We start from the raw sequence: 26,562 nt of genomic DNA on the forward strand, positions 1-26,562 counted from the left end.
TTATTCATGAGTTACACCAATGTCATTTTATTAATGTACATATGTTTTAGCAGCTGTCAGTGCTGTAACCTTTATCCAGTTTCAAACATATTTACAATTTACATACAATATATACATAAAACATGTACACCAAAACAGCACCATACTGGAGTGAGGAGCACATTGGAGAAAGCTCTTAAAAACCTCTTAATGTGATCTAAAATGTAACCTACACAATCCCCAAAAGTAATTATTCATCATTCAAGGACCATAAACAAAAACTAGTAATGCTGCATACTCTCAAGAAAATGTTAAAATCTCAACTTTCTGGAAATTTACAACAAAAATGATTTTTTAAATGCTGAGGTGTAGTCACTTTTGAGGACACAAGCGCAAGTACATTTTGGCTGAAAATATGTAATTTTATGACATTTACTATTCAACAAAACCGTATGAATAAAGCTTGAAATGACATATAATTTGATTCTACTGTATAAAGCATAAAACCAATAACTAAGATTTTACCTTCCTTATAACTGTAAAATACATATTTGTATGTTTAGTGTGAGAAACTGCATATTTTCTAAAGGTCTCTCTGCCCCCACAGCTGTGATCACACAGAGCTCTAGCTTGACTTCCTGAACTCATTAGGAAAGCACCTTTCATCTCATATTAATCTTGTCCATCTATGACAGTGTACTGGTTTAAAATCTATGAATTATTTTAGATGAATGGCTATAAATCGATCTCTGAATGTGCAATAGTGATGAAACCACTGTCTCCTGATGCGCTACGATGTAAGGATGGCAGGTATGTGCTTTGTCAGTGGCTGTGATGTAGGGTTCAGGCAGGAGTTAGACACTCAGAAGAGCAAATGAAATGGTAGGAGGGACATCCCAGCTTCTAGTGGTTTCAGATTTGACATCCTATGTTGCACAGGCTACTGTGTCCCTGGGAGCAAGGGCCATCGCTCAACAATGCAAGTAATTTCGATCTACGGTGTCAACAGATTAATTTACAAGCGAAAATGTCCCAGAACCACGCAGGTCACCTAAATAGGGGATTTTACATCTAAGAGGGTATGTACCCATTGTAGGCTACTACCCAAAGAAAATATCTAGATACTGCTTAGGATTTGTCAAGGTTGTTCAATATTACAGTACTTGTGACATTCAAGAGTAAAAAAACATTTGAGTTTTGAATTTTGATTGTCTGATAAATAGAATTCTTGGCTTTGGTCTGATCAAAAAGATTCATACAAGAGTACAGACATTAAAAAACTGATTGTTGGTCACATTGCACACAGCATAAGATCAGGACACGGCCTCAACTGACACATTATCTTTAGAAAAGACTTCTAAATAATATGGGAAACAAATTAAGCCTATCATGTGTTGACAGTCAACTAATCATTCTGATGATCATACAACGTGTGTGGGGGGGTTTAGTCATATACTGTGTGCACACACAAAATGTACACATCCATATTCAGACAAGTGTATATAGAATTTGATTATCTGCCATGATTATTACCAAATTAGTACTGTGTGCTTTCATCGAAACATAACTAGTTTTAAATAGTTAGTGAAGATTCTGTGCTTTGGGCCAAGATGGCCTCTAAGATGTACATACAGTTGAAGGCATCAAACATTAAGTTTGGCGTGAGATAAGTTGTTAGTCTCCCCATTAGCCTTTGGACTCACCAAGAAAGACTGCTTTTTAAGGAAAGTCTTAGTATCATGGGGGAGAAACAACTTTGACCAAATAGAATTTAGTTAAAACTTGTACAGAAAATCTCATTGCGACAAGGTTTACAAAGTACAACTCTACAAGCCGCGCTGTTAAGCCAGCAATTATAAGGTGGAATTCAGCTAGCCTAGCTATAGTAAGTCTGAAATCCAGACACATTATTGGCAATGTTAATGAGTTCATTAAGGTTAGAGTTTTTTTTTACAAGGTTCCTTTTTTCTTTTCCCCATGAGACACAAATATAATTCCAGTGGATAAGATTGTAACAGTTATGTGCTCTCCACATCCCTAAAGAGGAGTACTAACCTCTTGAAATTATTTTTTATTGTTGTAAATAACCATATAAATCCAGTGCAGTTACTGATATGCCCCCAAAAAATTAATGCTTCCCTCTATGAGGACCATCTTGCTGATTGGAAAGTATTGTTTTAGTGCAGAGAAAGCTTTCCCACCCTTTGACCTAATATCCTTGGTTCACGTAGACAAACATCTCAAAGAAATCTTGAATTTGATTGGGATTGTTAATCATGCATTTACCCAACTAATGTTTCTCATGTAAACAAACAAAAACAGATAAACCAGTACCACAAATCACATACATAGTACAGTAGGTACTCTACAGAGAGCGATGACTCAGAATGTCCACTAGGGGTCTCTGTAACCTGTGGAATCCTGTGGAGACTAGGGCCATTGTGTTCATGTAGCAGTAGTGTGGTCTGTGGTTTCTCCTCTGTTAGTCCAGCTAAACCCAACACTCACAAACTCTGTCCAGCCTCCCCAGTGGCCTCATCACTCCAGCCTGCCAATGCAAACACGCGGGACAGCGGTGGCCTTTTGGTTGGTCGCCCTTCTCTCCCGGGGCTCCTATACAACGCTCCCAAGCTCTGTGGACTCTGTCTCGGAATCCTGATCGTTCTCCCTGTTTCAGAATGGGAACACAGCCAAGCGTTAGAAACAAAGGACTTAGCTTGTTCAAGAGGGTCCTTATTCATCGCAGAGTGGCTAAGGATTAAAGTGTGTCCTTTGCATTTAGCTGAAGTATACAGAAAGATGCCAGAACGGAACTAAGTTTAGTGTCCCCCTGTGAAGAGATTGGTCACTGGATCTCTTAGCTCCCCAGTGCACTCGGTTACTTAATTTAGGAGGAAATAGCTTGGGTCCTGCATGAACCCTGTTCTATTACAATGAGTGTCTGGCTTAGATAGCCTCAATCAGCCCTAATCGTGTGTGTGTGTTTGGTCTAACTCACCGCATCTCCTGCAGTAGTTTCTGGTTGCCTTGCCTCCTCTCCTCGTCGATTGGGTAGGTCTTGAATATAAACAGCCCCAGGAATATCAGAACAACAGGAGCAGGAGAGACCAGCACCTTCAGGGTTAAATTCACTGCGTCGGGTTGCGAGCAGCCTCTGGTCACATAGCCGGCAAAGCTGCAAAAACATTTCCAGGGAGAGAAGAAAATAAAAATGACATAAAAAAGGTGCAGTTTGGTTTGATTATGAATGTGGATTGTGTTATTGTTCACCACATGACTGCGCTGGTGAATCGAGAAAATTAAGCTAGGTAATCTTTAAAAACGCAGTTATCATACAGTAGAATTTAGGCCCTTTCATAAAAAATACACACAAAAGTATGTGCACACCCCTTCAAATTATTGGATTCGGCTATTTCAGCCACACCCTTCGCTGACTGGTGTATAAAATCGAGGACACAGCCATACAATCCCCATAGACAAACATTGGCAGTAGAATGGCCTTACTGAAGAGCTCAGTGACTTTCAACATGGCAAGGTCATGCCACCTTTCCAACAAGACAGTTTGTCAAATTTCTGCCCTGCTAGAGCTGCCCCGATCAACTGTAAGTGCTGTTATTGTGAAGTGGAAACATCTAGGATCAACAACGGCTCAGGCGCGAAGTGGTAGGCCACACAAGCTCACAGACCGCCGAGTGCTGAAGCGCGTAAAAATCGCCTGTCCTCAGTTGCAACACTCACTACAGAGTTCCAAACAGCCTCTGGAAGCAACGTCAGCACAAGAACTGTTCGTCGGGAGCTTCATGAAATGGGTTTCCATGTCCGAACAGCCGCACACAAGCCTAAGATCACCATGCACAATGCCAAGCGTTGTCTGGAGTGGTGTAAAGCTCGCCGCCATTAGACTCTTGAGCAGTGGAAACGGGTTCTCTGGAGTGATGAATCACACTTCAAATCAATCAAATCAAATTTCATTTGTCACATACACGTGTTTAGCAGATGTTATTGCGGATGTAGCTCCAACAGTGCAGTAATACCTAACAATACACACAATCTAAAGTAAAGGAATGGAATTAAGAATACATAAATGTTTGGACGAGCAATGTCAGAGCGGCATAGACTAAGATACAGTAGGATAGAATACAGTATATACATATGAGATGAGTAATGCAAAATATGTAAACATTATTAATGTGACTAGTGTTCCAATTATTAAAGTGGCCAGTGATTTCAAGTCTATGTATATGGGGCAGCAGTCTCTAATGTGCTAGTGATGGCGATTTAACAATCCGATGGCTTGAGATAGAAGCTGTTTTTCTAGTCTCTCTGTCCCAGCTTTGATGCACCTGTACTGACCTCGCCTTCTGCGGGGTGAACAGGCAGTAGCTCAGGTGGTTGTTGTCCTTGATTATATTTTTGGCCTTTGTGACATCGGGTGCTGTAGGTGCCCTGGAGGGCAGGTAGTTTGCCCCCGGTGATGCGTTGGGCAGACTGCACCACCCTCTGGGCCGGCAGCCTTGCGAGGGTTAACATGCTTAAATGTCTTATTCATGCTGGCCACGGAGAAGGAGAGCCCACAGTCCTTGGTAGCAGGCCACGTCAGTGGCACTGTATTATCCTCAAAGCGGGTGAAGGTGTTTAGCTTGTCCGGAAGCACGTCAGTGTCCGTGGCTGGTTTTCCCTTTGTAGTCCGTGATTGTCTGTAGACCCTGCCACATACGTCTCGTGTCTGAGCCGTTGAATTGCATCTCCACTTTGTCTCTATAGTGACCTTTTGCCTGTTTGATTGCCTTACAGAGGAATAACTACACTGTTTGTATTCAGCCATATTCCCAGTCACCTTGCCGCTTTCAGTTTTGCGTGAATGCTGCCATCTATCCACAGTTTCTGGTTAGGGTAGGTTTTAATAGTCACAGTGGATACAACATCTTCTATACACTTCCTGATAAACTCAGTCACTGTATCAGTGTATTCCTCTGTTGTTCTCGGAGGCTACCCAGAACATATCCCAGTCCACGTGATCAAAACAATCTTGAAGTGTGGATTCCGATTGGTCAGACCAGCGTTGAATAGTCCTTAGCACAGGAGGAGCAAAATGAGGTTGTGATCAGATTTCCCGAAGGGAATGCAGGGGAGGGCCTTGTAGGCATCCCAAAAGTTGGAGTAGCAGTGGTCAAGTGTTTTAGCAGCGCGAGTACTACAGTCAATGTGTTGATAGAACTTCGGTAATGTTTTTCTCAAATTTGCTTTGTTAAAATCTCCAGGTATAATAAATGTGGCCTCAGGATATGCATTTTCCAGTTTGCATAAAGCCCAGTAAAGTTCCTTGAGGGCCGTTGTGGTATTGGCTTGAGGGGGAATATACACGGCTGTGACTATAACCGAAGATAATTCTCTTGGGAGATAATACGGTCGGCATTTGATTGTGAGGTATTCTACGTCGGGTGAACAAATGGACTTGAGTTCCTGTATGTTGTTACAATTACACCGTGAGTAGTTAATCATGAAACATACACCCCCGCCCTAATTCTTCCCGGAGAGATATTTATTCTTGTCTGCGTGATGAAATGAGAACCCAGCTGGCTGACCGGACTCAGACAGTATATCCCGAGAGTGCCATGTTTCCGTATAACAGAGTATGTTACAATCCCTGATGTCTCTATGGAAGGAAATCCTTGCCCTGAGCTCGTTAACTTTATTATCCAGAGACTGAAGATTAGCGAGTACTATACTCTGAAGCGGTGGGTGGTGTGCGTGCCTCCTGAGTCGTACGATAAGTCCACTCCGAGTAACTCTTTCGCGCCAGCTTTGTTTTGGAACCGATATCGGAAAAGGATCCGATTTCAGAAAACTTGTATTCCTGGTTGTAATGCTGGTGAGTTACTGCTGCTCTAATATCCAAAAGTTCTTCCCGGCTGTAATAACACAACATTTCCTGGGCTAATAATGTAAGAAATAACACATAAAAAAAACAAAATACTGCAAAGTTTCCTAAGAGCTAGAAGCACAGCAGCCCAATCCGTTGGCGCCATCTTCACCATTTGGCAGTCCGCGGCCGAATCTGGGTTTGGCAGATGCCAGGAGAATGCTCCCTGCCCGAATGCTGTACTAACTGTAAAGTTTGGTGGAGGAGGAATAATGGTCTGGTGCTGGTTCGGGGCTAGGCCCCTTAGTTCCAGTGAAGGGAAATCTTAACGCTACCGCATACAATGACATTCTAGACAATTCTGTGCTTCCAACTTTGTGGCAACAGTTTGGGGAAGGCTCTTTCATGTTTCAGCATGACGATGCCCCCGTGTGCAAAGCGAGGTCCATACAGAAATGGTTTGTCGAGATCGGTGTGGAAAAACTTGACTTGCCTGCACAGAGCCCTGACCCATCAAATACTTTTGAGATGAATTGGAACGCCGACTGCAAGCCAGGCCTAATCGCCCAACATCAGTGCCTGACCTCACTTATGCTCTTGTGGCTGAATGGAAGCAAGTCCCCTCAGCAATGTTCCAACATCTAGTGGAAAGCCTTCCCAGAAGAGTGGAGGCTGTTGTGGCAGCAAAGGGGGGGACCAACTCCATATTAGAGAGGGGCAGCTGAACACCGTATGCTGTAAAACACCCAGTTTGTTATTTTTGATTATAAAAAAACGCTATTAATTAAATAAGAATACCAAACTTGTTTTTGCGTGGATTTCCGCAACATGTTTAGCTTTTAACAGCTAGGAAACACCGCTAACCAAACAAGTGCTAGGTGGCTGTACTACAGACACCTGTCGTGGTAAAGACGCATTGTTAAAAATGTTGGAAAAACAACTGGTTGCAGTAAAGAGCCAATCTGGATACTAAGGAGATCCTGAGGGAAATCGAGAAGTACCAACAGCTTAACGCTATGGAGGAACAACATACTCCATCATGGAAAGAGCCGACTACCTCAAAAGAACTCGAACCAGACCCGGGCGATTTATTGTTGAAGTAGAGGCTAGTGCTCTGGCTGGAATCCATGCAACACTGGAAAAGTTGTGTGAGGAGGTAGCAGGGCTGAGGGGGAGTTTGGAGTTTAACCAGAATGAAATGATCATGCGCCAAGGAGAAACCAAGGCACTCACAGCCAAGGTCAAAATCCACGATTTCAACATGGATTGTCTACTCAGGGAAAACAGAGTGAAAAAAGTCGTAGCATGCATGAAAATCTAATCTTTTCTGGGATTCCTGAGGACGCATCCAATAATCCAGAGGGCGTGATCAGAGAATTCATGCAATCCGCCTTGAAACTTCCTCTAGAGACTAAACAAGGTGGCTTTCCACTGTGTAAACAGACTTGGAGCGACAAGACCAAGGGTCCCTGACCGATCATCACAAAATTTGAACACTACCAACAAACGGAACTGATCAAAAGCAGGTGAAGGGAGCTCAAAGGGACCAAATTCGGTCTCAATGACCAATTTCCCCGGGAGATAAACAAACGTCGCAAGAGACTGTATCCTGTACAGAGGCAACAGAAGGAGAGGGGTACGGGTGCCTTTCTCATTGTGGACAAACTCTTTATAGAGGGACAGCTATTCTGAGACAGCTCCATAACACCATAGCTGTACTAAATTCTACAGGGATTTCAGGTTACGAAAAAAAGAAAGTATGGGAACTGTAAAAATATCTAAACACAATGAAGTGGATATTAACACACACGTACTCAATTACATGTTCACTTACACACTTGATCCCGCTTTCTTCTCTCCCTCTCTATTGTCGAGAACTGTTCTATAATTTAATATGTTTCTTGTTTGTCTCATATATATATATATACACACACACACACACACACACACACAACATACACACATACATATACAGTATATCACAAAAGTGAGTACACCCCTCACATTTTTGTAAATATTTGAGTATATCTTTTCATGTGACAACACTGAAGAAATGACACTTTGCTACAATGTAAAGTAGTGCGTGTACAGCTTGTATAACAGTGTAAATTTGCTGTCCCCTCAAAATAACTCAACACACAGCCATTAATGTCTAAACCGCTGGCAACAAAAGTGAGTACACCCCTAAGTGAAAATGTCCAAATTGGGCCCAATTAGCCATTTTCCCTCCCCGGTGTCATGTGACTCGTTAGTGTTACAAGGTCTCAGGTGTGAATGGGGAGCAGGTGTGTTAAATTTGGTGTCATCGCTCTCACACTCCCTCATACTGACTGGTCACTCAGTTCTGGGACTGGTCGTCCCAGAAGGAAGCCTCTTCTAAAGATGATGCACAAGAAAGCCCGCAAACAGTTTGCTGAAGACAAGCAGACTAAGGACATGGATTACTGGAACCATGTCCTGTGGTCTGATGAGACCAAGATACACTTATTTGGTTCAGATGGTGTTAAGCTGTGTGGCGGCAACCAGGTGAGGAGTACAAAGACAAGTGTGTCTTGCCTACAGTCAAGCATGGTGGTGGGAGTGTCATGGTCTGGGGCTGCATGAGTGCTGCCGGCACTGGGGAGCTACAGTTCATTGAGGGAACCATGAATGCCAACATGTACTGTGACATACTGAAGCAGAGCATGATCCCCTCCCTTCGGAGACTGGGCCGCAGGGCAGTATTCCAACATGATAACGACCCCAAACACACCTCCAAGACGACCACTGCCTTGCTAAAGAAGCTGAGGGACTGGCCAAGCATGTCTCCAAGACCTAAACCCTATTGAGCATCTGTGGGGCATCCTCAAACGGAAGGTGGAGGAGTGCAAGGTCTCTAACATCCACCAGCTCCGTGATGTCGTCATGGAGGAGTGGAAGAGGACTCCAGTGGCAACCTGTGAAGCGCTGGTGAACTCCATGCCCAAGAGGGTTAAGGCAGTGCTGGAAAATGATGGTGGCCACACAAAATATTGACACTTTGGGCCCAATTTGGACATTTTCACTTAGGGGTGTACTCACTTTTGTTGCCAGCGGTTTAGACATTAATGGCTGTGTGTTGAGTTATTTTGAGGGGACAGCAAATTTACACTGTTATACAAGCTGTACACGCACTACTTTACATTGTAGCAAAGTGTCATTTCTTCAGTGTTGTCACATGAAAAGATAAACTCAAATATTTACAAAAATGTGAGGGGTGTACTCACTTTTGTGATATACTGTATTTACAACAAGCAAGGGGAAGATATCAGAATGGGTAATAACATTGTACGGGATACATTTGTACTGTAGTGAAGCCGTCTCTATAGTAATGCAAGGTCTCTCTCATGATCATGTGAAATGTCAATTGCTATGGAAATGCTGGGAGGTGTTTTTCAATTATGTTAAAAGGTAATTATGATTCAACTATGATGGTGATACAATATGGATTACAATTATCATCATGAATATAAGGCTATACGCACTACATGTTCCACACAGACATTCAACCATGCAAATTGGCGGGGTTATTTATTTGGACATCACACATTATAGTCTTATACAGACATCGTACACACTCTCACTAAATCACATCCAATATCATACACATCAACTTACTCAGATTTACCACACACATATCTTGGCTCAATGTTCTAACATCTGTGGCATTGGCTCACAGGCAAGGGAATAAAACATATTGCAATCCTATTTTTTGAATTCTAAATATCAGACATTTGAAAGCTCTAATTTGACCGTCATAATACCTCTGATGGCAGTAACTTTACAAGCACCGATTATGATCAATTTAGACTGAGAATAGTTTCTAGTTATGGTAAGTGCTCAAATAAGTATAGCCAATTTATAAGTGTAACAGTTTAGCAGATTATAAAAAAAGATCAGTCTTTACGTGGCTAAAAGAAAAGGAATAACATATACTGTTTACAGGAAACTCATTCTACATCCTTAGATGAAGCGTGGAAAAAGAAATGGGGTGGTGAAATAATTTTCTGTCATAGTCAAAGGAACTCAAAAGTTGTGATGATATGAATTAACAAAAAGTAACAAAAGTTACTGAAGACGGAGTCATCTATGATTCTCCGAATTATATTTTAAAAGAGGAAGCTAAATATTTTAAGCAGATGTTCTCTTTTCCGTCTCATCCTCTCCCACTGAATGAAGATTACTGTAAGGAATTCTTTCCAAATAATACAAAAAATTGAAAATTAGCAAATGTACAGAAAGATCAGTGCGAAGGTCAAATTACCGAGGCCTCTATGCCATCAAGCCCAGAAAAAAAATCTGGGCTTGATGGCATACCGGTAGAGGTATGTCAAGCCTTTTTTGATACACTAAAAGCTCCATTGTTAGATTGTTTTAAATACTCCTATAGAAATGGAAGTCTGTCAGGTACTCAGCAGGAAGGTCTGATTTCTCTATTATTAAAACAAGACCCAGATGGCAAATATAAACACCCAGTCTATAAAAACTGGAGGCCTCTTACACTTCAATGTTGTGATGCAAAAATTTGCAAAATGTTTAGCACTCAGAATTAAAAGTGTTTTACCAGGTATTGACAGTTTTTTTTTACATGGACGAAACACTGGAGATAATATACGACAACTACTAGAAATAATAGAACATCATGAAACATCTAAGCCAGGCCTGGTATTTATAGTGGATTTTGAAAAGGCATTTGATAAAGACTGGATTTTATTTATAAATGCCTGGATTTTTTCAATTTTGGTGAATCTCTTATAAAATGGGTAAACATAATGTATAGCAACCCCAGGTGTAAAATAGTAAATAACTGCTACTTCTGTCACGGCCATCGTAAGAAGCGGACCAAAGCGGAGCGTGGTAAGCGTACATAATCCTTTTATTAGAAAAATGACGCCAACAAAACAACACAAAACAACCGTGACGCTTAAGGGCTATGTGCCACAAACAAAGTTAACTTCCCACAAAGAAAGGAGGGAAAAGGGCTACCTAAGTATGGTTCCCAATCAGAGACAACGATAGACAGCTGTCCCTGATTGAGAACCATACCCGGCCAAAACATAGTAATACAAAATCAACATATAGAATGCCCACCCCAAATCACACCCTGACCAAACCAAATAGAGACATAAAAAGGCTCTCTAAGGTCAGGGCGTGACAACTTCTCAGAGAGTTTTGAATTGTCAAGAGGAGTTAAACAACGGTGTCCGCTGTCACCATATCTATTCGTTATGGCCATCGAAATGCTAGCTATTAAAATCAGATCCAATAACAACATTAGAGGATTAGAAATCCAAGACTTAAAAACAAAGGTGTTCATGTATGGCAATGACAAAAATGTTATATTAAGTCTGCAAGCTAGATCCCTGTAATGTCTCATTGAAGACCTAGATAACTTTTCTGGACGAAAACCTAATTATGATAAGTGTACAATATTACATATTGGATCTTTTAAAAATACAACTTTTTTATTACCCTGCAGTTTACCTAAAAAATGGGCTGACGGTGAAGTAGACATACTTGGTATTCATATCACAAAATATATAAGCTCTCCACAATGAATTTCAATAGAAAACTTGTAAAAATAGACAAGATCCTGCAACCATGGAGAAGTAAATACCTGTCTTTTTATGGAAAAATTGCCCCGATTAACTCCTTAGTCATATCTCAGTTTACTCACTTACTTATGGCACTGCCTACTCCTGATGATTAGTTATTCAAATCATATGAGCAAAAAATATTTTGCTTTATCTGGGACGCTAAACCAGACAAAATACAGTGGGGCAAAAAAGTATTTAGTCAGCCACCAATTGTGCAAGTTCTCCCACTTAAAAAGATGAGAGAGGCCTGTAATTTTCATCATAGGTACACTTCAACTATGACAGACAAAATGAGAAAAAAAATTCCAGAAAATCACATTGTAGGATTTTTAATGAATTTATTTGCAAATTATGTATTTGGTCACCTACAAACAAGCAAGATTTCTGGCTCTCAGACCTGTAACTTCTTCTTTAAGAGGCTCCTCTGTCCTCCACTCGTTACCTGTATTAATGGCACCTGTTTGAACTTGTTATCAGTATAAAAGACACCTGTCTACAACCTCAAACAGTCACACTCCAAACTCCACTATGGCCAAGACCAAAGAGCTGTCAAAGGACACCAGAAACAAAATTGTAGACCTGCACCAGGCTGGGAAGACTGAATCTGCAATAGGTAAGCAGCTTGGTTTGAAGAAATCAACTGTGGGAGCAATTATTAGGAAATGGAAGACATACAAGACCACTGATAATCTCCCTCGATCTGGGCCTCCACGCAAGATCTCACCCCGTGGGGTCAAAATGATCACGAGCAAAAATCCCAGAACCACACGGGGGGACCTAGTGAATGACCTGCAGAGAGCTGGGACCAAAGTAACAAAGCCTACCATCAGTAACACACTACGCCGCCAGGGACTCAAATCCTGCAGTGCCAGACGTGTCCCCCTGCTTAAGCCAGTACATGTCCAGGCCCGTCTGAAGTTTGCTAGAGAGCATTTGGATGATCCAGAAGAAGATTGGGAGAATGTCATATGGTCAGATGAAACCAAAATATAACTTTTTGGTAAAAACTCAACACGTCGTGTTTGGAGGACAAAGAATGCTGAGTTGCATCCAAAGAACACCATACCTACTGTGAAGCATGGGGGTGGAAACATCATGCTTTGGGTCTGTTTTTCTGCAAAGGGACCAGGACGACTGATCTGTGTAAAGGAAAGAATGAATGGGGCCATGTATCGTGAGATTTTAAGTGAAAACCTCCTTCCATCAGCAAGGGCATTGAAGATGAAACGTGGCTGGGTCTTTCAGCATGACAATGATCCCAAACACACCGCCCGGGCAACGAAGGAGTGGCTTCGTAAGAAGCATTTCAAGGTCCTGGAGTGGCCTAGCCAGTCTCCAGATCTCAACCCCATAGAAAATCTTTGGAGGGAGTTGAAAGTCCGTGTTGCCCAGCAACAGCCCCAAAACATCACTGCTCTAGAGGAGATCTGCATGGAGGAATGGGCCAAAATACCAGCAACAGTGTGTGTGAACCTTGTGAAGACTTACAGAAAACGTTTGACCTCTGTCATTGCCAACAAAGGGTATATAACAAAGTATTGAGAAACTTTTGTTATTGACCAAATACTTATTTTCCACCATAATTTGAAAATAAATTCATTAAAAATCCTACAATGTGATTTTCTGGAATTTTTATCATTTTGTCTGTCATAGTTGAAGTGTACCTATGATGAAAATTACAGGCCTCTCTCATCTTTTTAAGTGGGAGAACTTGCACAATTGGTGGCTGACTAAATACTTTTTTGCCCCACTGTAAAGCGTGCCTATCTATATAATGAATTGGGTGGATTGAGATTATTAAATATAAAAGCACTAAACCGCTCTAAAAGTTTCACTTATTCAAAAGTTACTTGAAACCTAAATGGTTCTCAAGTAGACTACTAAGAAAAGCTCATCCATTGTTTAAAAATGGCCTCTGTCTTAGTGCAGATTGCCATGTCTCATTTTCGATTAATTGAAAATTATACTTTTTTTCAAAGTGTCTCTCTTTTTCATACAAGCATTGCACAGCTGGCTACAATTTCAATTTCATCCCCCTGAAAAGATAGAACAAATATTATGGCTGAACTCAAATGTGCTAGTTGATAAAATAGCTGTATTTATGGGAAAGATTTTTGAAAAGGGTATTTTGTTCTGAAATTAAATTGTAAATTGGAATGGTAGAGTTGTGTATTTTATGGAGTTATCAGAATTGTATGGGAAGGTCTGCTCAATCCAAGAGTACAACCAATTGATTACAGCATTACCCCAAAAATGAAGTGAGCAGGTGGCAGCGGGAGGAGGTAGGGAACTGGTCTGTCTGCCCAATGTAACGGATCAAAACTTGCAGAGGAATAAAAATAGCATAAATAGGAAAGTATACCTTTTCAGCTAAAATTATTATATAGAATTCTTGCCACCGACATGTTGAATATTTGGGGCATAAAATCATCGAAACAGATTTTGTTGTGAGGATACAAAATCAATAGACCATTTATTTTGGTATTGCACTCAGGTAGCCTGTTTCTGGTCTCAGGTTCAGGAATGGTTGAAAATGCATAACATTGATCTAAAATTGACCCTAGAAATAGTACTGTTAGGAGATCTGGAGAGACTACAGGTAAGTCAATTATTAATATTCTAATACTCTTTGTAAAAGGATTTATCTTCAACTCGCAATCTGTGGATTCTATTTGATTAGATAGATTCAAATTGTACGTTAAACATCACTGCATAGTTGAAAGATACAGTTGAAGTCAGAAGTTTACATACACTTAGGTTGGAGTCATTAAAACTCATTTTTCAACCACTCCACACATTTCTTGTAAACAAACTATAGTTTTGGCAAGTCGGTTAGAACATCTACTTTGTGCATGACACAAGTAATTTTTCCAACAATTGTTTACAGACAGATTATTTCACTGTATCACAATTCCAGTGGGTCAGAAGTTTACATACACTAAGCTGACTGTGCCTTTAAACAGTTTGGAAAATTCCAGAAAATTATATCATAGCTTTAGAAGCCTCTAATAGGCTAATTGACATCATTTGAGTCAATTAGAGATGTTCCTGTGGATGTATTTCAAGGCCTACCTTCAAACTCAGTGCCTCTTTTCTTGACATCATGGGAAAATCAATAGAAGTCATCCAAGACCTCAGAAAAGGGACCTCCACAAGTCTGGTTCATCCTTGGGAGCAATTTCCACATGCCTGAAGGTACAACGTTCATCTGTACAAACAATAGTACGCAAGTATAAACACCATGGGACCACACAGCCATCATACCGCTCAGGAAGGAGATGCGTTCGGTCTCCTAGAGATGAACGTACTTTGGTGCGAAAAGTGCAAATCAATCCCAGAACATCAGCAAAGGACCTTGTGAAGATGCTGGAGGAAACAGGTACAAAAGTATCTATATCCACAGAAAAATGAGTCCTATATCGACATAACCTGAAAGGCCGTTCAGCAAGGAAGACTACAGTTTGCAACTGCACATGGGGACAAAACTCAAACTTTTTGGAGAAATGTCCTCTGGTCTGATGAAACAAAAATAGAACTGTTTGGCCATAATGACCATTGTTATGTTTGGAGGAAAAAGGGGGAGGCTTGCAAGTTGAAGAACACCATCCCAACTGTGAAGCAACATCATGTTGTGGGGGTGCTTTGCTGCAGGAGGGACTGGTGGACTTCACAAAATAGATGGCATCATGAGGCAGGAAAATTATGTGGATATATTGAAGCAACATTTCAAGACATCAGTCGGGAAGTTAAAGCTTGGTCGCAAATGGGTCTTCCAAATGGACAATGATCCCAAGCATACTTCCAAAGTTGTGACAAAATGGCTTAAGGACAACAAAGTCAAGGTATTGGAGTGGCCATCACAAAGCCCTGACCTCAAGCCTATAGAACATTTGTGGGCAGGACTGAAAAAGTGTGTGTGAGCAAGGAGGCCTACAAACCTAACTCAGTTACACCAGCTCTGTCAGGAGGAATGGGCCAACATTCACCCAACTTATTGTTGGAAGCTTGTGGAAGGCTACCTAAAACGTTTGACACAAGTTAAACAATTTAAAGGCAATGCTACCAAATACTAATTGAGTGTATGTCAACTTCTGACCCACTGGGAATGTGATGAAAGAAATAAAAGCTGAAATAACTAATTCTCTACTATTATTCTGACATTTCACATTCTTAAAACAAAGTGGGAATCCTAACTGACCTAAGACAGGGAATTTTTACTAGGATTAAACGTCAGGAATTGTGAAAAACTGAGTTTAAATGTATTTGGCTGAGGTGTATGTAGTATATTTTTTTAAATGCCCATAATTTTGGAATGAGATGTTCGAGGAGAAGGTGTCCACATACTTTTGGTGATGTAGTGTGTTTCAATAAACTTTTAGGAACTGCAACATACAGTTCGATTTCAAACTAAGCTCATTAAATTGTCAACATGCTAAGTTTTTACAACATCAGTTTATCATGTACAATACCTGCAAGAGAGAAAAACAAACTCACTCTAGACTGAGGGTGGAGATGCCGAGGGAGATTCCTGAGGCAAACTTGGTGAAGAAGACATAGAAGGAGTAGAAAATGGCCTCATGGCCACTAGAGTCTGGATTCTTCACTTTGAAATCATCCACCACATCTGGAAGCATTGACCTGAGAAACAGGGAAAGATTTGAATGGATACCAAAAGGCAAGCCGCACCACAGACTGGATATAAGTAAAGAGACACTGGAGATAGATAATCTATAGGTGGGTGTGCTGAGGTACATTCAGTAGTCTGCTTACCAAGGTAGGAGGAAAGCTGCAGCCACACTGACTCCTGCAGCCACAGAGACCACATAGGCCACAATGAGACTGCTTTCTATGCAGACGATCAGGATCATGAATGGCACTGCCCACTGCAGAGAGAGACGCATAGGATAGACATGAAATGAGGCATGAGAGAGAGTTCCATAACACAACACCTTTGAGATGAAACTCCACACCAACACACACTGCTCACCGTGATGCCAATGTAGACGGCAGTCTTCTTCCCGAATCGGATCAGGAACCACTGCCAGAATGGAATGGACAAAGTCCCAGAGAGCTAGAAATAAAACACCAAAGAAGAGCATTAAGATATCTAACTTTTAAACAATTTCCATAAAAATGAATAGAAATACTTGTGGGATACAATGTGGGAACAGAATAGGTCAGACTGACCGATGGACTAAAAGGTCATGGGAGAAGGACAATGTGCCCTTTATTTAACCCTGCTGGGGGTACATGACCCTTGAACTCTTATAGAGGTGTGGTCAACCGGTGTGTCAAATGATCACACAAGGATTAGCGAGTGGCTGGGCAACTAGCACTATGGGAAATATCAAACAATTCATCAGTGCTGACCAAAACCAGCAGCATCTAAGGACCTAGCCTTGCATGTATGGCAGTTTGAGGGTTTGGCTAAAACACAAACAGATCTGGTGATATCTCCTGCTCCAGTAGCCAGGCCAGGGCAGGGCAGCTCTAGATCCTACTCAGTCAGATAGAGGCGACGGTGCAGAATAGAAAAGCGAGGGTTCCCATGGTGGTGCTGACAGATCGCCTGGGCAACAAAGGCCCCTCTGTGCTCCTTTCTCTCGCCGATGGAGTGTGTGAGAGGGGGACAGGTTCCCAGGGGCCACAACAACAACACCTCTAACCCCAAAAATGTGCCCTTTCATCCCCATGGCAACACGTCTCCTTGCGTGAAGAAAAAACAAAAACGGTTCCGAAAACACCATGGACACATAGACATTACTCTACCCCACAAGGTGACCTTTCAGTCTTAATGTACAGAATGTGTGTTATGCCTTTAGTGGGCGGGGGGGGGGGGGGGGGGGGGTGATTTTCTCAGAGAATAATAGACTACACTCACCATAATGACCAGCAGAATGTTCTGGAAGTCATTTCTAAAGCCCAGGGTGTAGGTGATGAACAGGGCAAAGTTCCCCTCCAGGAGCTGCCAGGAAGAGAGCAATACAATACACCTCAAACACTGAATGAACAGGAAGTAGGTCTAATATACATACAGAAAACTAAACACCAAGGTAACACACCCTATAGCTAGTCATAAAGAATTGTTTGTTTGGTTGTTTATGTGTGTGTTTAACTGTAGCCCATCTATGAGTGTGACTCACCATGAAAGCCAGCGAGGTGAAGAGGAATCCCATGACCAGTTTGACATACGGCCCATATCCCATCACCATCCTCACGCCCTCAAAGAACGACATGGGTTCTGTCTTCAGACGCCCACACTCTAGGACCAAAACAAAGATGGCGATTAAATCTAACTGATTTGGTGCACTGTGCCAAACATCAGCTGAAGACTTATCTGATATTCTTTCTTATCCCTCATCCATGGCATTTAGAGACTGCCAAAATATGACCCTCTCCTAGTTACTTATAACAAAATAATTCTTGGAACATTTGCGGGTTGAGAGAAAGTGGAAAAGTTTGCCTGTGGATAACAAACAGAAATCTTTCATACTCCAAATATGAGAAAAAACAATGTTTGAAGTACGTCATTGTAAAGATATTCTGATAAGAGAAAAAATGTAAAATAAAATCAGTTAATCAATTCCCACCTTCCTGCTCTCTGACTCCCAGGAACAGGACTGCAGCACAGAGAACGTACATGGTACAGATGACTGCTGAGGCCATGAGGTAGGCTTGTTTCTGTTAGGGGGACAGGAGGAGCAGGGGTAGGGGCACATTCCACTTCTAACGTTACTATAACAGTGTTATGCCATGTTATACAACATGACATCCCTAGGGTTCCCCACTCACCGTTTCATCCAGGGAGATGTGGGTGATGTTGAAGTCTGACCCAAGCAGTGTGGAGTTACCGTTGTCAAGGACATCCAGGTCACCTGGGAGACAGGGGGCGATCGCCCCGCCCACAATCTGCCCCTGGATTGCTGTGCCAACCACTGTTCCCAGCACCTCCACTGTCATACCTGAACAAGAGAGTGGGATGGGGAGAGTGAGAAAGAGCAGAATGAAGACCTCACATTACGCTACATAACCGTAAAGATGTCCAGGTTGACATACGGTAGGCAGTGGCAGAGTCCCTCTCTTTCTGGTCCATGCTGATGAACATGGTGAGCGCTGAGTACGGCACATGGAAACACTGCACACAGAAAAAAAACATCAGCATTGCTGGCACAATAACCATGAAACCACATTACAGTAACAATCAATAGGGATTGAGTAACAATGTATTGTAACATGTGTCCCTTCTTATCAATAAAACAAGAGGCTGTGTAGAGGCGAGACTGACCGTCTGCAGAGACTGGAAGAGGCAGTAGAAGACCAGGTACCACAGGACCTTCCCCTGCTCCACCGGAGGGACATACCAGATCAGGAAGTAGGTGAGCACTGCAAACGGAGTGGAGATGAGGATCCTGAGGGAAAAACAGGAGAGTATCAATACAATGTAATGATGGATGAGCATTTAAAATGTGTGGGTGTTTGAGTAGGTCTATTTCATCTCTGTGACTGGAAAATTATAGTGAAATATTATACAAACACAATTTACTACAGTATTGAAGAAGTGAATATTTCTTCTCACAATGATGATTTCCATGAGTCCCTGCCAGATGACGTAAATTAGTGACACTTGGTAGCGATGGCAGTAGTGGTAGCCGAGTTTGGGTCACTAACTTACATCATCTGCACAGGGTTGAGATTCTCTCTCCCTCTCTCCATTGAAAGCAGGTATTTGTGAATAATCCCTTAATCATCCGTTGTTTGGGGCTGTGTGTGGAGAATGGGCTCAGAGTGGCCGTTCACTGTGCCAGCTGGGAGACTGTGGTGGGCTGTACTTATGGTGGCGCCATACTGACCCTGCCTCACCCCACTCTACAGCCACAATCACACAATACACCTGACCAGCAGACCAATCCATTCCAGCTAGAGTAGCAGAACAACCATAGAGAACTATGAATCCACTACTGGGTTTCCAGAAGACAAGTCAACTAAAAAAATAGACGTTGGGGGCATTGATGGAATGGTATTTTAGAGACAAGTATCTACTGACTAAGACATTTCTATGCCAGCAGGGCAGTGGGTGTTCGTCTCAGCCCCTCACTGGTCTCAGCAAAATACACAGTTGAGAACAGCAGTCACTGTAACATTACATGCTCATCTGCCAAGTGTTTTAATTACTACAACATTAATACTGAACAACAATCTCTTTCTAATAAGTCGTGTTTCTTTCCATCAGTCCTCGGTGTTTGAGCCTACAGTCCCCAGGGGGACTATCATCTCATTGAACTGAAAATGCGTGTTTGTTTATGTTACACGACACATGTCGACCCCACTCACGCATGGCCAGTCAATGGGAGTGGCAATCCTCTGTAGCCAACATTCACTGAACTGGGGAAGCCCCATATAAGCACCCTCTGTCTGCTTCCTTCGCGTACATGGGCTGACTGAATGGGTTAATAAGAGTCAATAGGCTGATCTGACTGGAAATAGAGGTCAGATATCTCCTAGATTGTCTGTGTTTTGTACACTGTCACTATGGTTGAATACACAAAGCTCACAGCAAGAGCACGACAGCAGCCCCACACCAATGACCTTGAGGTGACGCCCTAGCTACACAACGACGTAGGCGGGACAAGAGGAAAAGGCTCAAGGTTTTATTTTGCAAACAGACTTGATCACCACCTGTCTGAGAAACATTACTGTGCTTCTTCAAGTTAGGTCAACATTGACTTATCAAGCTCCTAATACTTCAGGGAGAGAGAGACTATTAAAGTACTTATCAGAGTCCATTAAGAGAACACTGTGTTTTCTCTATTACAACAATGATCCTTTTTATGTTATTTTTGTGACATCCAATCTGATAAATGAATTACTCAGCTATCCGTCTGTCTGGCAGGCAGCTACATGGAAGTAAAAGGAAGGCTGTCTATTTTCACTGTGTATGACATCAATATTCACATTCTAGAGAGGTCTAGAATTCCACAGGCTGTTTATGACTCGGGAATACAATTCTGGGAAAAACATATTCCACTAATAGCGCTAATTAAAAAGGCAGGGGCATTCAGAAGGGAAAATAGCTTTAGTCAAGGTTTAGTTAAGTGATGCATCTCCTTGTCTGTGTTCAGGCTCTGATAAGAATTCGCTGGGGGATTTGTGATGGTTTACACAGACCAGAAACCTCCTAACAATGACCTCATTGACATTCAGCCAATAATCTCCCCTCTACTTGACCTGCGGTAACCTCTCTCTGAATCAGCCAGCCCGCTCCCCAACTGCCATCTCACACACACATACACCCCCATTGGCCTAAATCGAGTGGTGTGTTGAGGGCTGGACCAATAGGAGAGGGTGAAGCCGGTTTTCTCCCTCTACACTTGCAGCTCAGGCACACCAGGCAGCCTATTGTACGTCACATGCCCAGGGTCTTAAGATATCAAGTAAATCCAGTTGTTACCACCATGAATAAACCTCCTTTATCGATGCCATTCCTAGCAAGTCACAGTATTATGCCAAATATGAATTGCAACCACAAAAGGTCAATATCTCCTTGTATCAAAGTATGTGAAATTAACAGGTGGGCCTTCTTAAAAGTTAATTTGTGGAATTGCTTTGCATCTTAATGCGTTTGAGCCAATCAGTTGTGTTGTGACAAGGTAGGGGTGGTATACAGAAGACAGCCCTATTTGGTAAAAGATCAAGTCCATATTATGGCAAGAACAGCTCAAATAAGCAAAGGGAAACGACAGCCCATCATTACTTTAAGAGATGAAGGTCAGTCAATGTGGAATATTTCAAGAACTTTGAAAGTTTCTTCAAGTGCAGTCGCTAAAACCATCCAGCGCTATGATGAAACAGGTTCTCATGAGGACCGCCACAGGAAAGACCCAGAATGACCTCTGCTGCAGACGATAAGTTCATTAGAGTTACCAGCCTCAGAAATTGCAGCCCAAATAAATGCTTCACAGAGTTCAAGTAACGGACACATCTCAAAATCAACTGTTCAGAGGAGACTGCGTGAATCAGGTCTTCATGGTCAAATTGCTGCAAAAAAACTACTACTAAAGGACACCAATAAGAAGAAGAGACTTGCTTGGGCCAAGAAACACGAGCAATGGACATTAGACCGGTGGAAATCTGTCCCTTGGTCTGATGAGTCCAAATTTGAGATTTTTAGTTCTAACCGCCGTGTCTTTGTGACAAGCAGAGTAGGTGAACGGATGATCTCTGCATGTGTGGTTCCCACCATGAAGCATGGAGGAGGAGGTGTGATGGTGTGGGGGTGCTTTGCTGGTGACACTGTCGGTGATATATTTAGAATTCAAGGCACACTTAACCAGCATGGCTACCACAGCATTCTGCAGCGATACGCCATCCCATCTGGTTTGTGCTTAGTGAGACTATCATTTGTTTTACAAAAGGACAATGACCCAACACCTCCAGGCTGTGTAAGGGCTATTTGACCAAGAAGGAGAGTGATGGAGTGCTGCATTAGATGACCTGGCCTCCACAATCACCCAACCTCAACCCAATTGAGATGGTTTGGGATGAGTTGGACCGCAGAGTGAAAGAAAAGCAGCCAACAAGTGCTCAGCATCTGTGGGAACTCCTTCAAGACGGTTGAAGAATCTAAAAGATCAAATATATTTTGATTTGTTGAACACCCTTTTGGTTACTACATGATTCCATATGTGCTATTTTATAGTTTTGATGTCTCACTATTATTCTACAATGTAGAAAATAGTAAAACTAAAGAAAAACCCTTGAATGAGTAGGTGTGTCCAAACTTTTGACTGGTACTGTATGTCACCCACCACTAGGCTTAGTCTCGCTTAAGGCATCTGGGGCACAAGCAAAGAATTATAAATCAATTTCTATGGGCACAGGCTTCAAAGTACTCAGAGCCTTTGGTGGAAACGTCCAGTGCCAGCACAGAACAACAAAGTGAAAAGCACCTGGGCATTCCAGAACTAAATGAGGTCCTCTGGAGCTAAATAAGACAGCCTTGTTCCAGTCTGTCCTGGTTTGCACCCAGATGAGAAGGTAAAAGCTACAACAACCTAAGACGGACAATGGCCAACAGCAGATAAAGATAGAGTAATAAAGTTGATAGCGACTGATGTAAAATAGAGAGCAAATTAGGCATATCACTGCGATTCAGTGACAGCCTGATCTCTCTATTCAAACTGTTCCACCTCAGCGTCGTTGTCACGATTACTGCCCATATTTCAATTACAACTACTGTTTTCCCTCTAGTCGTGACGAGAGGTTTTGCTTGTTCTATTTTCCTCTCCTCTTTCATTCCTGCCTACTGTAATATGTTCGCTGGGTGACCGAGGCAGAGGCACCTACCAGGGCATCATCCGGCCACACCTGGTCCATCTGCTCCGACTAACCAGGAAGCCCACCGTTGGGTCCGTCACTGCATCCCAGGCCCGGCCCACAAACAAGATGATAGAGGCATATAATGGGTCCAGCTATGGAGAGACAAAGATAAAGGGAGATAAATAAGGTGTGTGGGGGGGGGGGGTAGAATATAAATAATTTGAGTCATTGTCTGTCAGACCACTACAATCACTGACATCAGCCATCACCTCTCCTCACAGAACAAAGAGTGGCTATTGAAACAGAAATAAAACAGAGGCATAACTCAGTTGGATTGCATCTTAGCAACAAGATGACTAAGACAATATTTGAAAAGTTGCCATGGTCATGTTAAGAAATGATACATGGCCAGGCCACATTGGCAACATTACCATCTGAACAATGTGGTGTTTAAGTCCATTCCAATGAGCTCATTAGCTCACTGGTTGAATGAGTTGTATTCAGTGAGAGCACTACAGTGAGCACAGTGTACAGTCTATCACTTGCTAATTGAGTGACAAAGCAAAGCAGTGGGAGTCAGAATTAATTTGCTTCACTAGATGAGTCATGCCAAAGTCTGTTAAAATGATACCAGATCTTTGGCATTGCCCTTAAAGTCATCTTCCAGTGACTTCTGAACTTTTCCTGTTGAGAAGCTTTTCAAGTATAAATACAGTAAAGTACACACACTAAAGGGTAAAACAAAGTATGTTTTGAGCATGTTTAGACAACTGCAAATTTCAAGGAGTATGGCATTCAAGGAGTTGATCGGATGGTGACTTTGTGATGTCATTGGTTCCATCTGAATCCCATCTCACTCACCTGGGCCACATCCAGCAGGTAGATCTGGAGAAAGAAGCCTAGCGCGCTGCCTGTGATCTGGTAGGGAGCCCCTCCGATGGCATAGCACAACTTACTGCACATTGACAGATGGCCATTGTTGTCCCTCCGCTGGAAAATAGGGCGAGAAGACGCACATAGCATGACAATAGTACACAATGTTTTGTTAGAGACTAAACACAGATTTAAAAAGAAAATCTGAATATTGTGAAAGCATTGGATTTTTATGGGTTGCTAATGATGCACAGTTTAGCTGTTGTGATACAGGATCTTTGTAGGTCTATATCCAACTCGGCCTTTGTATTAAAAACTGACAAAATGTTGGAGGCATCACTTGGGTATATGAGCATCACTTCTTTGACCATGTAGAATTTCTCTGTGCAGGATCTAACTGTACAGGAAGTGGATTTGATCATTGAACTGGGTCTTGATTGCTCAGTCGAGGTAAATACACATCTGGCCAATCTCACCCACTTGGCCCTTTGAGTGTCCGGTTTATTTCAGAGACTTCTGGCCCAACAGCGGCTAGTAAAACAACATGTCTCATTGTGAGCCCAAGATTGGCCAACGCTCCTCACCCCACCACTGAATGTCAGATTAGTACCAAATCCCTCTGACTATGCAGTCTGGGCCACTACGAGTTTAGAAAGTGGTGTGAGACTGGGAGGTCACTGTAGTTCAGCCACTGTACAACTCTGCCTGGTGCCGGAGGCAGCGATTGGCTCTGGCTATGGGATGATCAGGCATTCCGAGATTCCATCAGTGGCCTGAGCTGAGGCCACCAACAGTCAGCAGACAGTCAGGAGTGCACACCCCCCCCATCCTTCCCATCACAAACACATCCTGCTGGTCAATGAGTAAATACACCCAGTCCAACAGCCAATCAATGTAAAGAGCATCTAGCCAGTCTGACACCATGCGTTCTGTCAGTATTGAGAGCAGACACCTGCTTTTACATGCTTCTCTGACCTCTTCATGGTACTTTCCCTGGTGAAATATACCCCCATAGAACAGGAATTATGTCCCATATTGCCTTCAGGAATGTGGCCTAAAGACATCATGTGTAGGACAAATTGTATGGAAAATACCATATAACACTGACACCTCTAAAATGGTGTTGAGGTAACACACATGGCACCTCCCTGAAATGGTGTTGAGGTAACACACATGGCACCTCCCTGAAATGGTGTTGAGGTAACACACATGGCACCTCCCTGAAATGGTGTTGAGGTAACACACATGGCACCTCCCTGAAATGCAGAATGAAGGGTGAATAGCCTTTGAGCTCCTCAGGCAGACCTGGGACTGACCAGGAGGTTAAACCTGAAGAAGCAAGTCCTGCACTATGGCCAAAAAGAAACACTGGGAATAAACCTGGTACAAGGAAATCCAGACATCTTGTTTGTATGACAGCACATCAGTTAGCCCCATAGAGACATACAGTATATTACTGACGTCATGTCAGTGAACATCAGTAAAACAGACTTATTTGGTTCTTATTATATGCATTGTGTCTCTGTTTTTTATTTTAGGTCATTTAGCAGACGCTTTACCCATAGAGATTTACAGTAGTGAGTGCTTACATTCTCGTACAGGTCCCCGTGGGAACCGAATCCACAACCCTGGTGTTGCAAGCGCTATGCTCTACCAACGGAGCCACATGGAGGGATATGACAGTTTGTCTACATCAGCCGACATTGGAAACATTATTCTTCAGACAAAATCTTATTCCTAGCTAAAATACAGGTTTAATGAAGGCATGTCCCTTTAAAACCGGTAAAGTTTTTTTCTCTGAACAGCTGCACCAAGACAGCTGGTCTACCGTGGTGAAAATCAAGCCCCATCGATGAAGCTCGAGAATATTTGGTGTGATGAAAATATTTGGTGGGGATGATGTCCAATCATGTAATATATGGTTTAGCCACAGTTAGACCATTATAAGCCACTCATTGTTAATGTCTATCCCATGAAGGCTATTTGGGGCTTGAAACGGGACTGAAATATAAGTAATTGCAATAGCCTATAATGGCATCGCATGCCTTTCTGCCAATTAGGACAGCGGTCTGATTGGGGAAACCGTTAGTTTCGCTGTTAATAGCGTAGCTATATCAAACCCGCCTCAATTGTATACCGTTTCATTGTTAAAATATTTTAGTGAATTTGTGTGCGTTGAAAACTCCATTATAATAACGCCTACGGCTACAATAGACTACCCATATCCCTCAATGTGATGCAAATTAATAGATTGCTGGTCAAATAATAATTTGCTGATATCTATAGTCTAAATAAAGACAATTTATTATGCTACAAATAAATAGCCCTAAAATTATCGTACTTACCTTGGCAATTTTGATTCCATCTTGACTTATTGGTTTTGTTGGTAATAGACTTGCCGCTGCATATTGCTCCGCACCCTCTCCTTTTGCCATATCGTTTAAAATCGATACAATTTTAAAAGCCTTTGATGTTTCTATTCTCCTCACTGAACCTTGAAACCGCGCGAGTACCTTAAGTAGCCGTTTGAGCTCTGAGTTCCACACTCAATTTGGTACGCTGGTGTCCTTGGTTTGACGTTGGATACATTCATTTTCAATGATTGCACGCGTGAAATGTGCGGAGGATTGTGGGAACAAGTAGCCGTTTGAGCTCTGGGAACATGGGCGGCAAGACCGCTGCTAGCAGAGCGAGTTTTAAAAGTTCACTCTGCTCAATTTCATGAAAATGTGATGCGGCCACTGCTGACTTTAACCAATCAGGCGAGGAGCATATGTTTGCTTGATAATCTTCATGAAACATACCCCATTCAAAACAGAAGATGTGATATGTTACCTGTAAAACAAATGTAAGGAAATATTTAGATGACCCCCCTTTCAAATAGACTTAATTGACCACTTATTTGCAGGTATAGGC

At 42.2% G+C, this 26,562-nt stretch overlaps 1 protein-coding gene across 1 annotated transcript; it reads right to left on the reverse strand.

Annotated features, from left to right (window-relative positions):
• On the reverse strand, positions 1 to 26,256 carry LOC120060262 (sodium-dependent lysophosphatidylcholine symporter 1-B-like). The gene is made up of 14 exons (XM_039009440.1): positions 25,983 to 26,256; positions 23,635 to 23,751; positions 22,801 to 22,925; positions 18,743 to 18,866; positions 18,514 to 18,592; positions 18,250 to 18,419; positions 18,048 to 18,138; positions 17,601 to 17,719; positions 17,339 to 17,422; positions 16,445 to 16,528; positions 16,228 to 16,340; positions 15,952 to 16,095; positions 2,978 to 3,154; positions 1 to 2,647 (listed from the first exon to the last, which is right to left on the reverse strand). Exons 1-14 carry the CDS (start codon positions 26,079 to 26,081, stop codon positions 2,593 to 2,595), a joined length of 1,581 nt encoding a protein of 526 aa, XP_038865368.1. The 5' UTR covers positions 26,082 to 26,256; the 3' UTR covers positions 1 to 2,592.
• Between the last annotated feature and the right edge of the window lie 306 nt (positions 26,257 to 26,562).

This window comes from Salvelinus namaycush, chromosome 15 (assembly GCF_016432855.1).
Source record: "Salvelinus namaycush isolate Seneca chromosome 15, SaNama_1.0, whole genome shotgun sequence".
Lineage (NCBI taxonomy): Eukaryota > Metazoa > Chordata > Actinopteri > Salmoniformes > Salmonidae > Salvelinus > Salvelinus namaycush.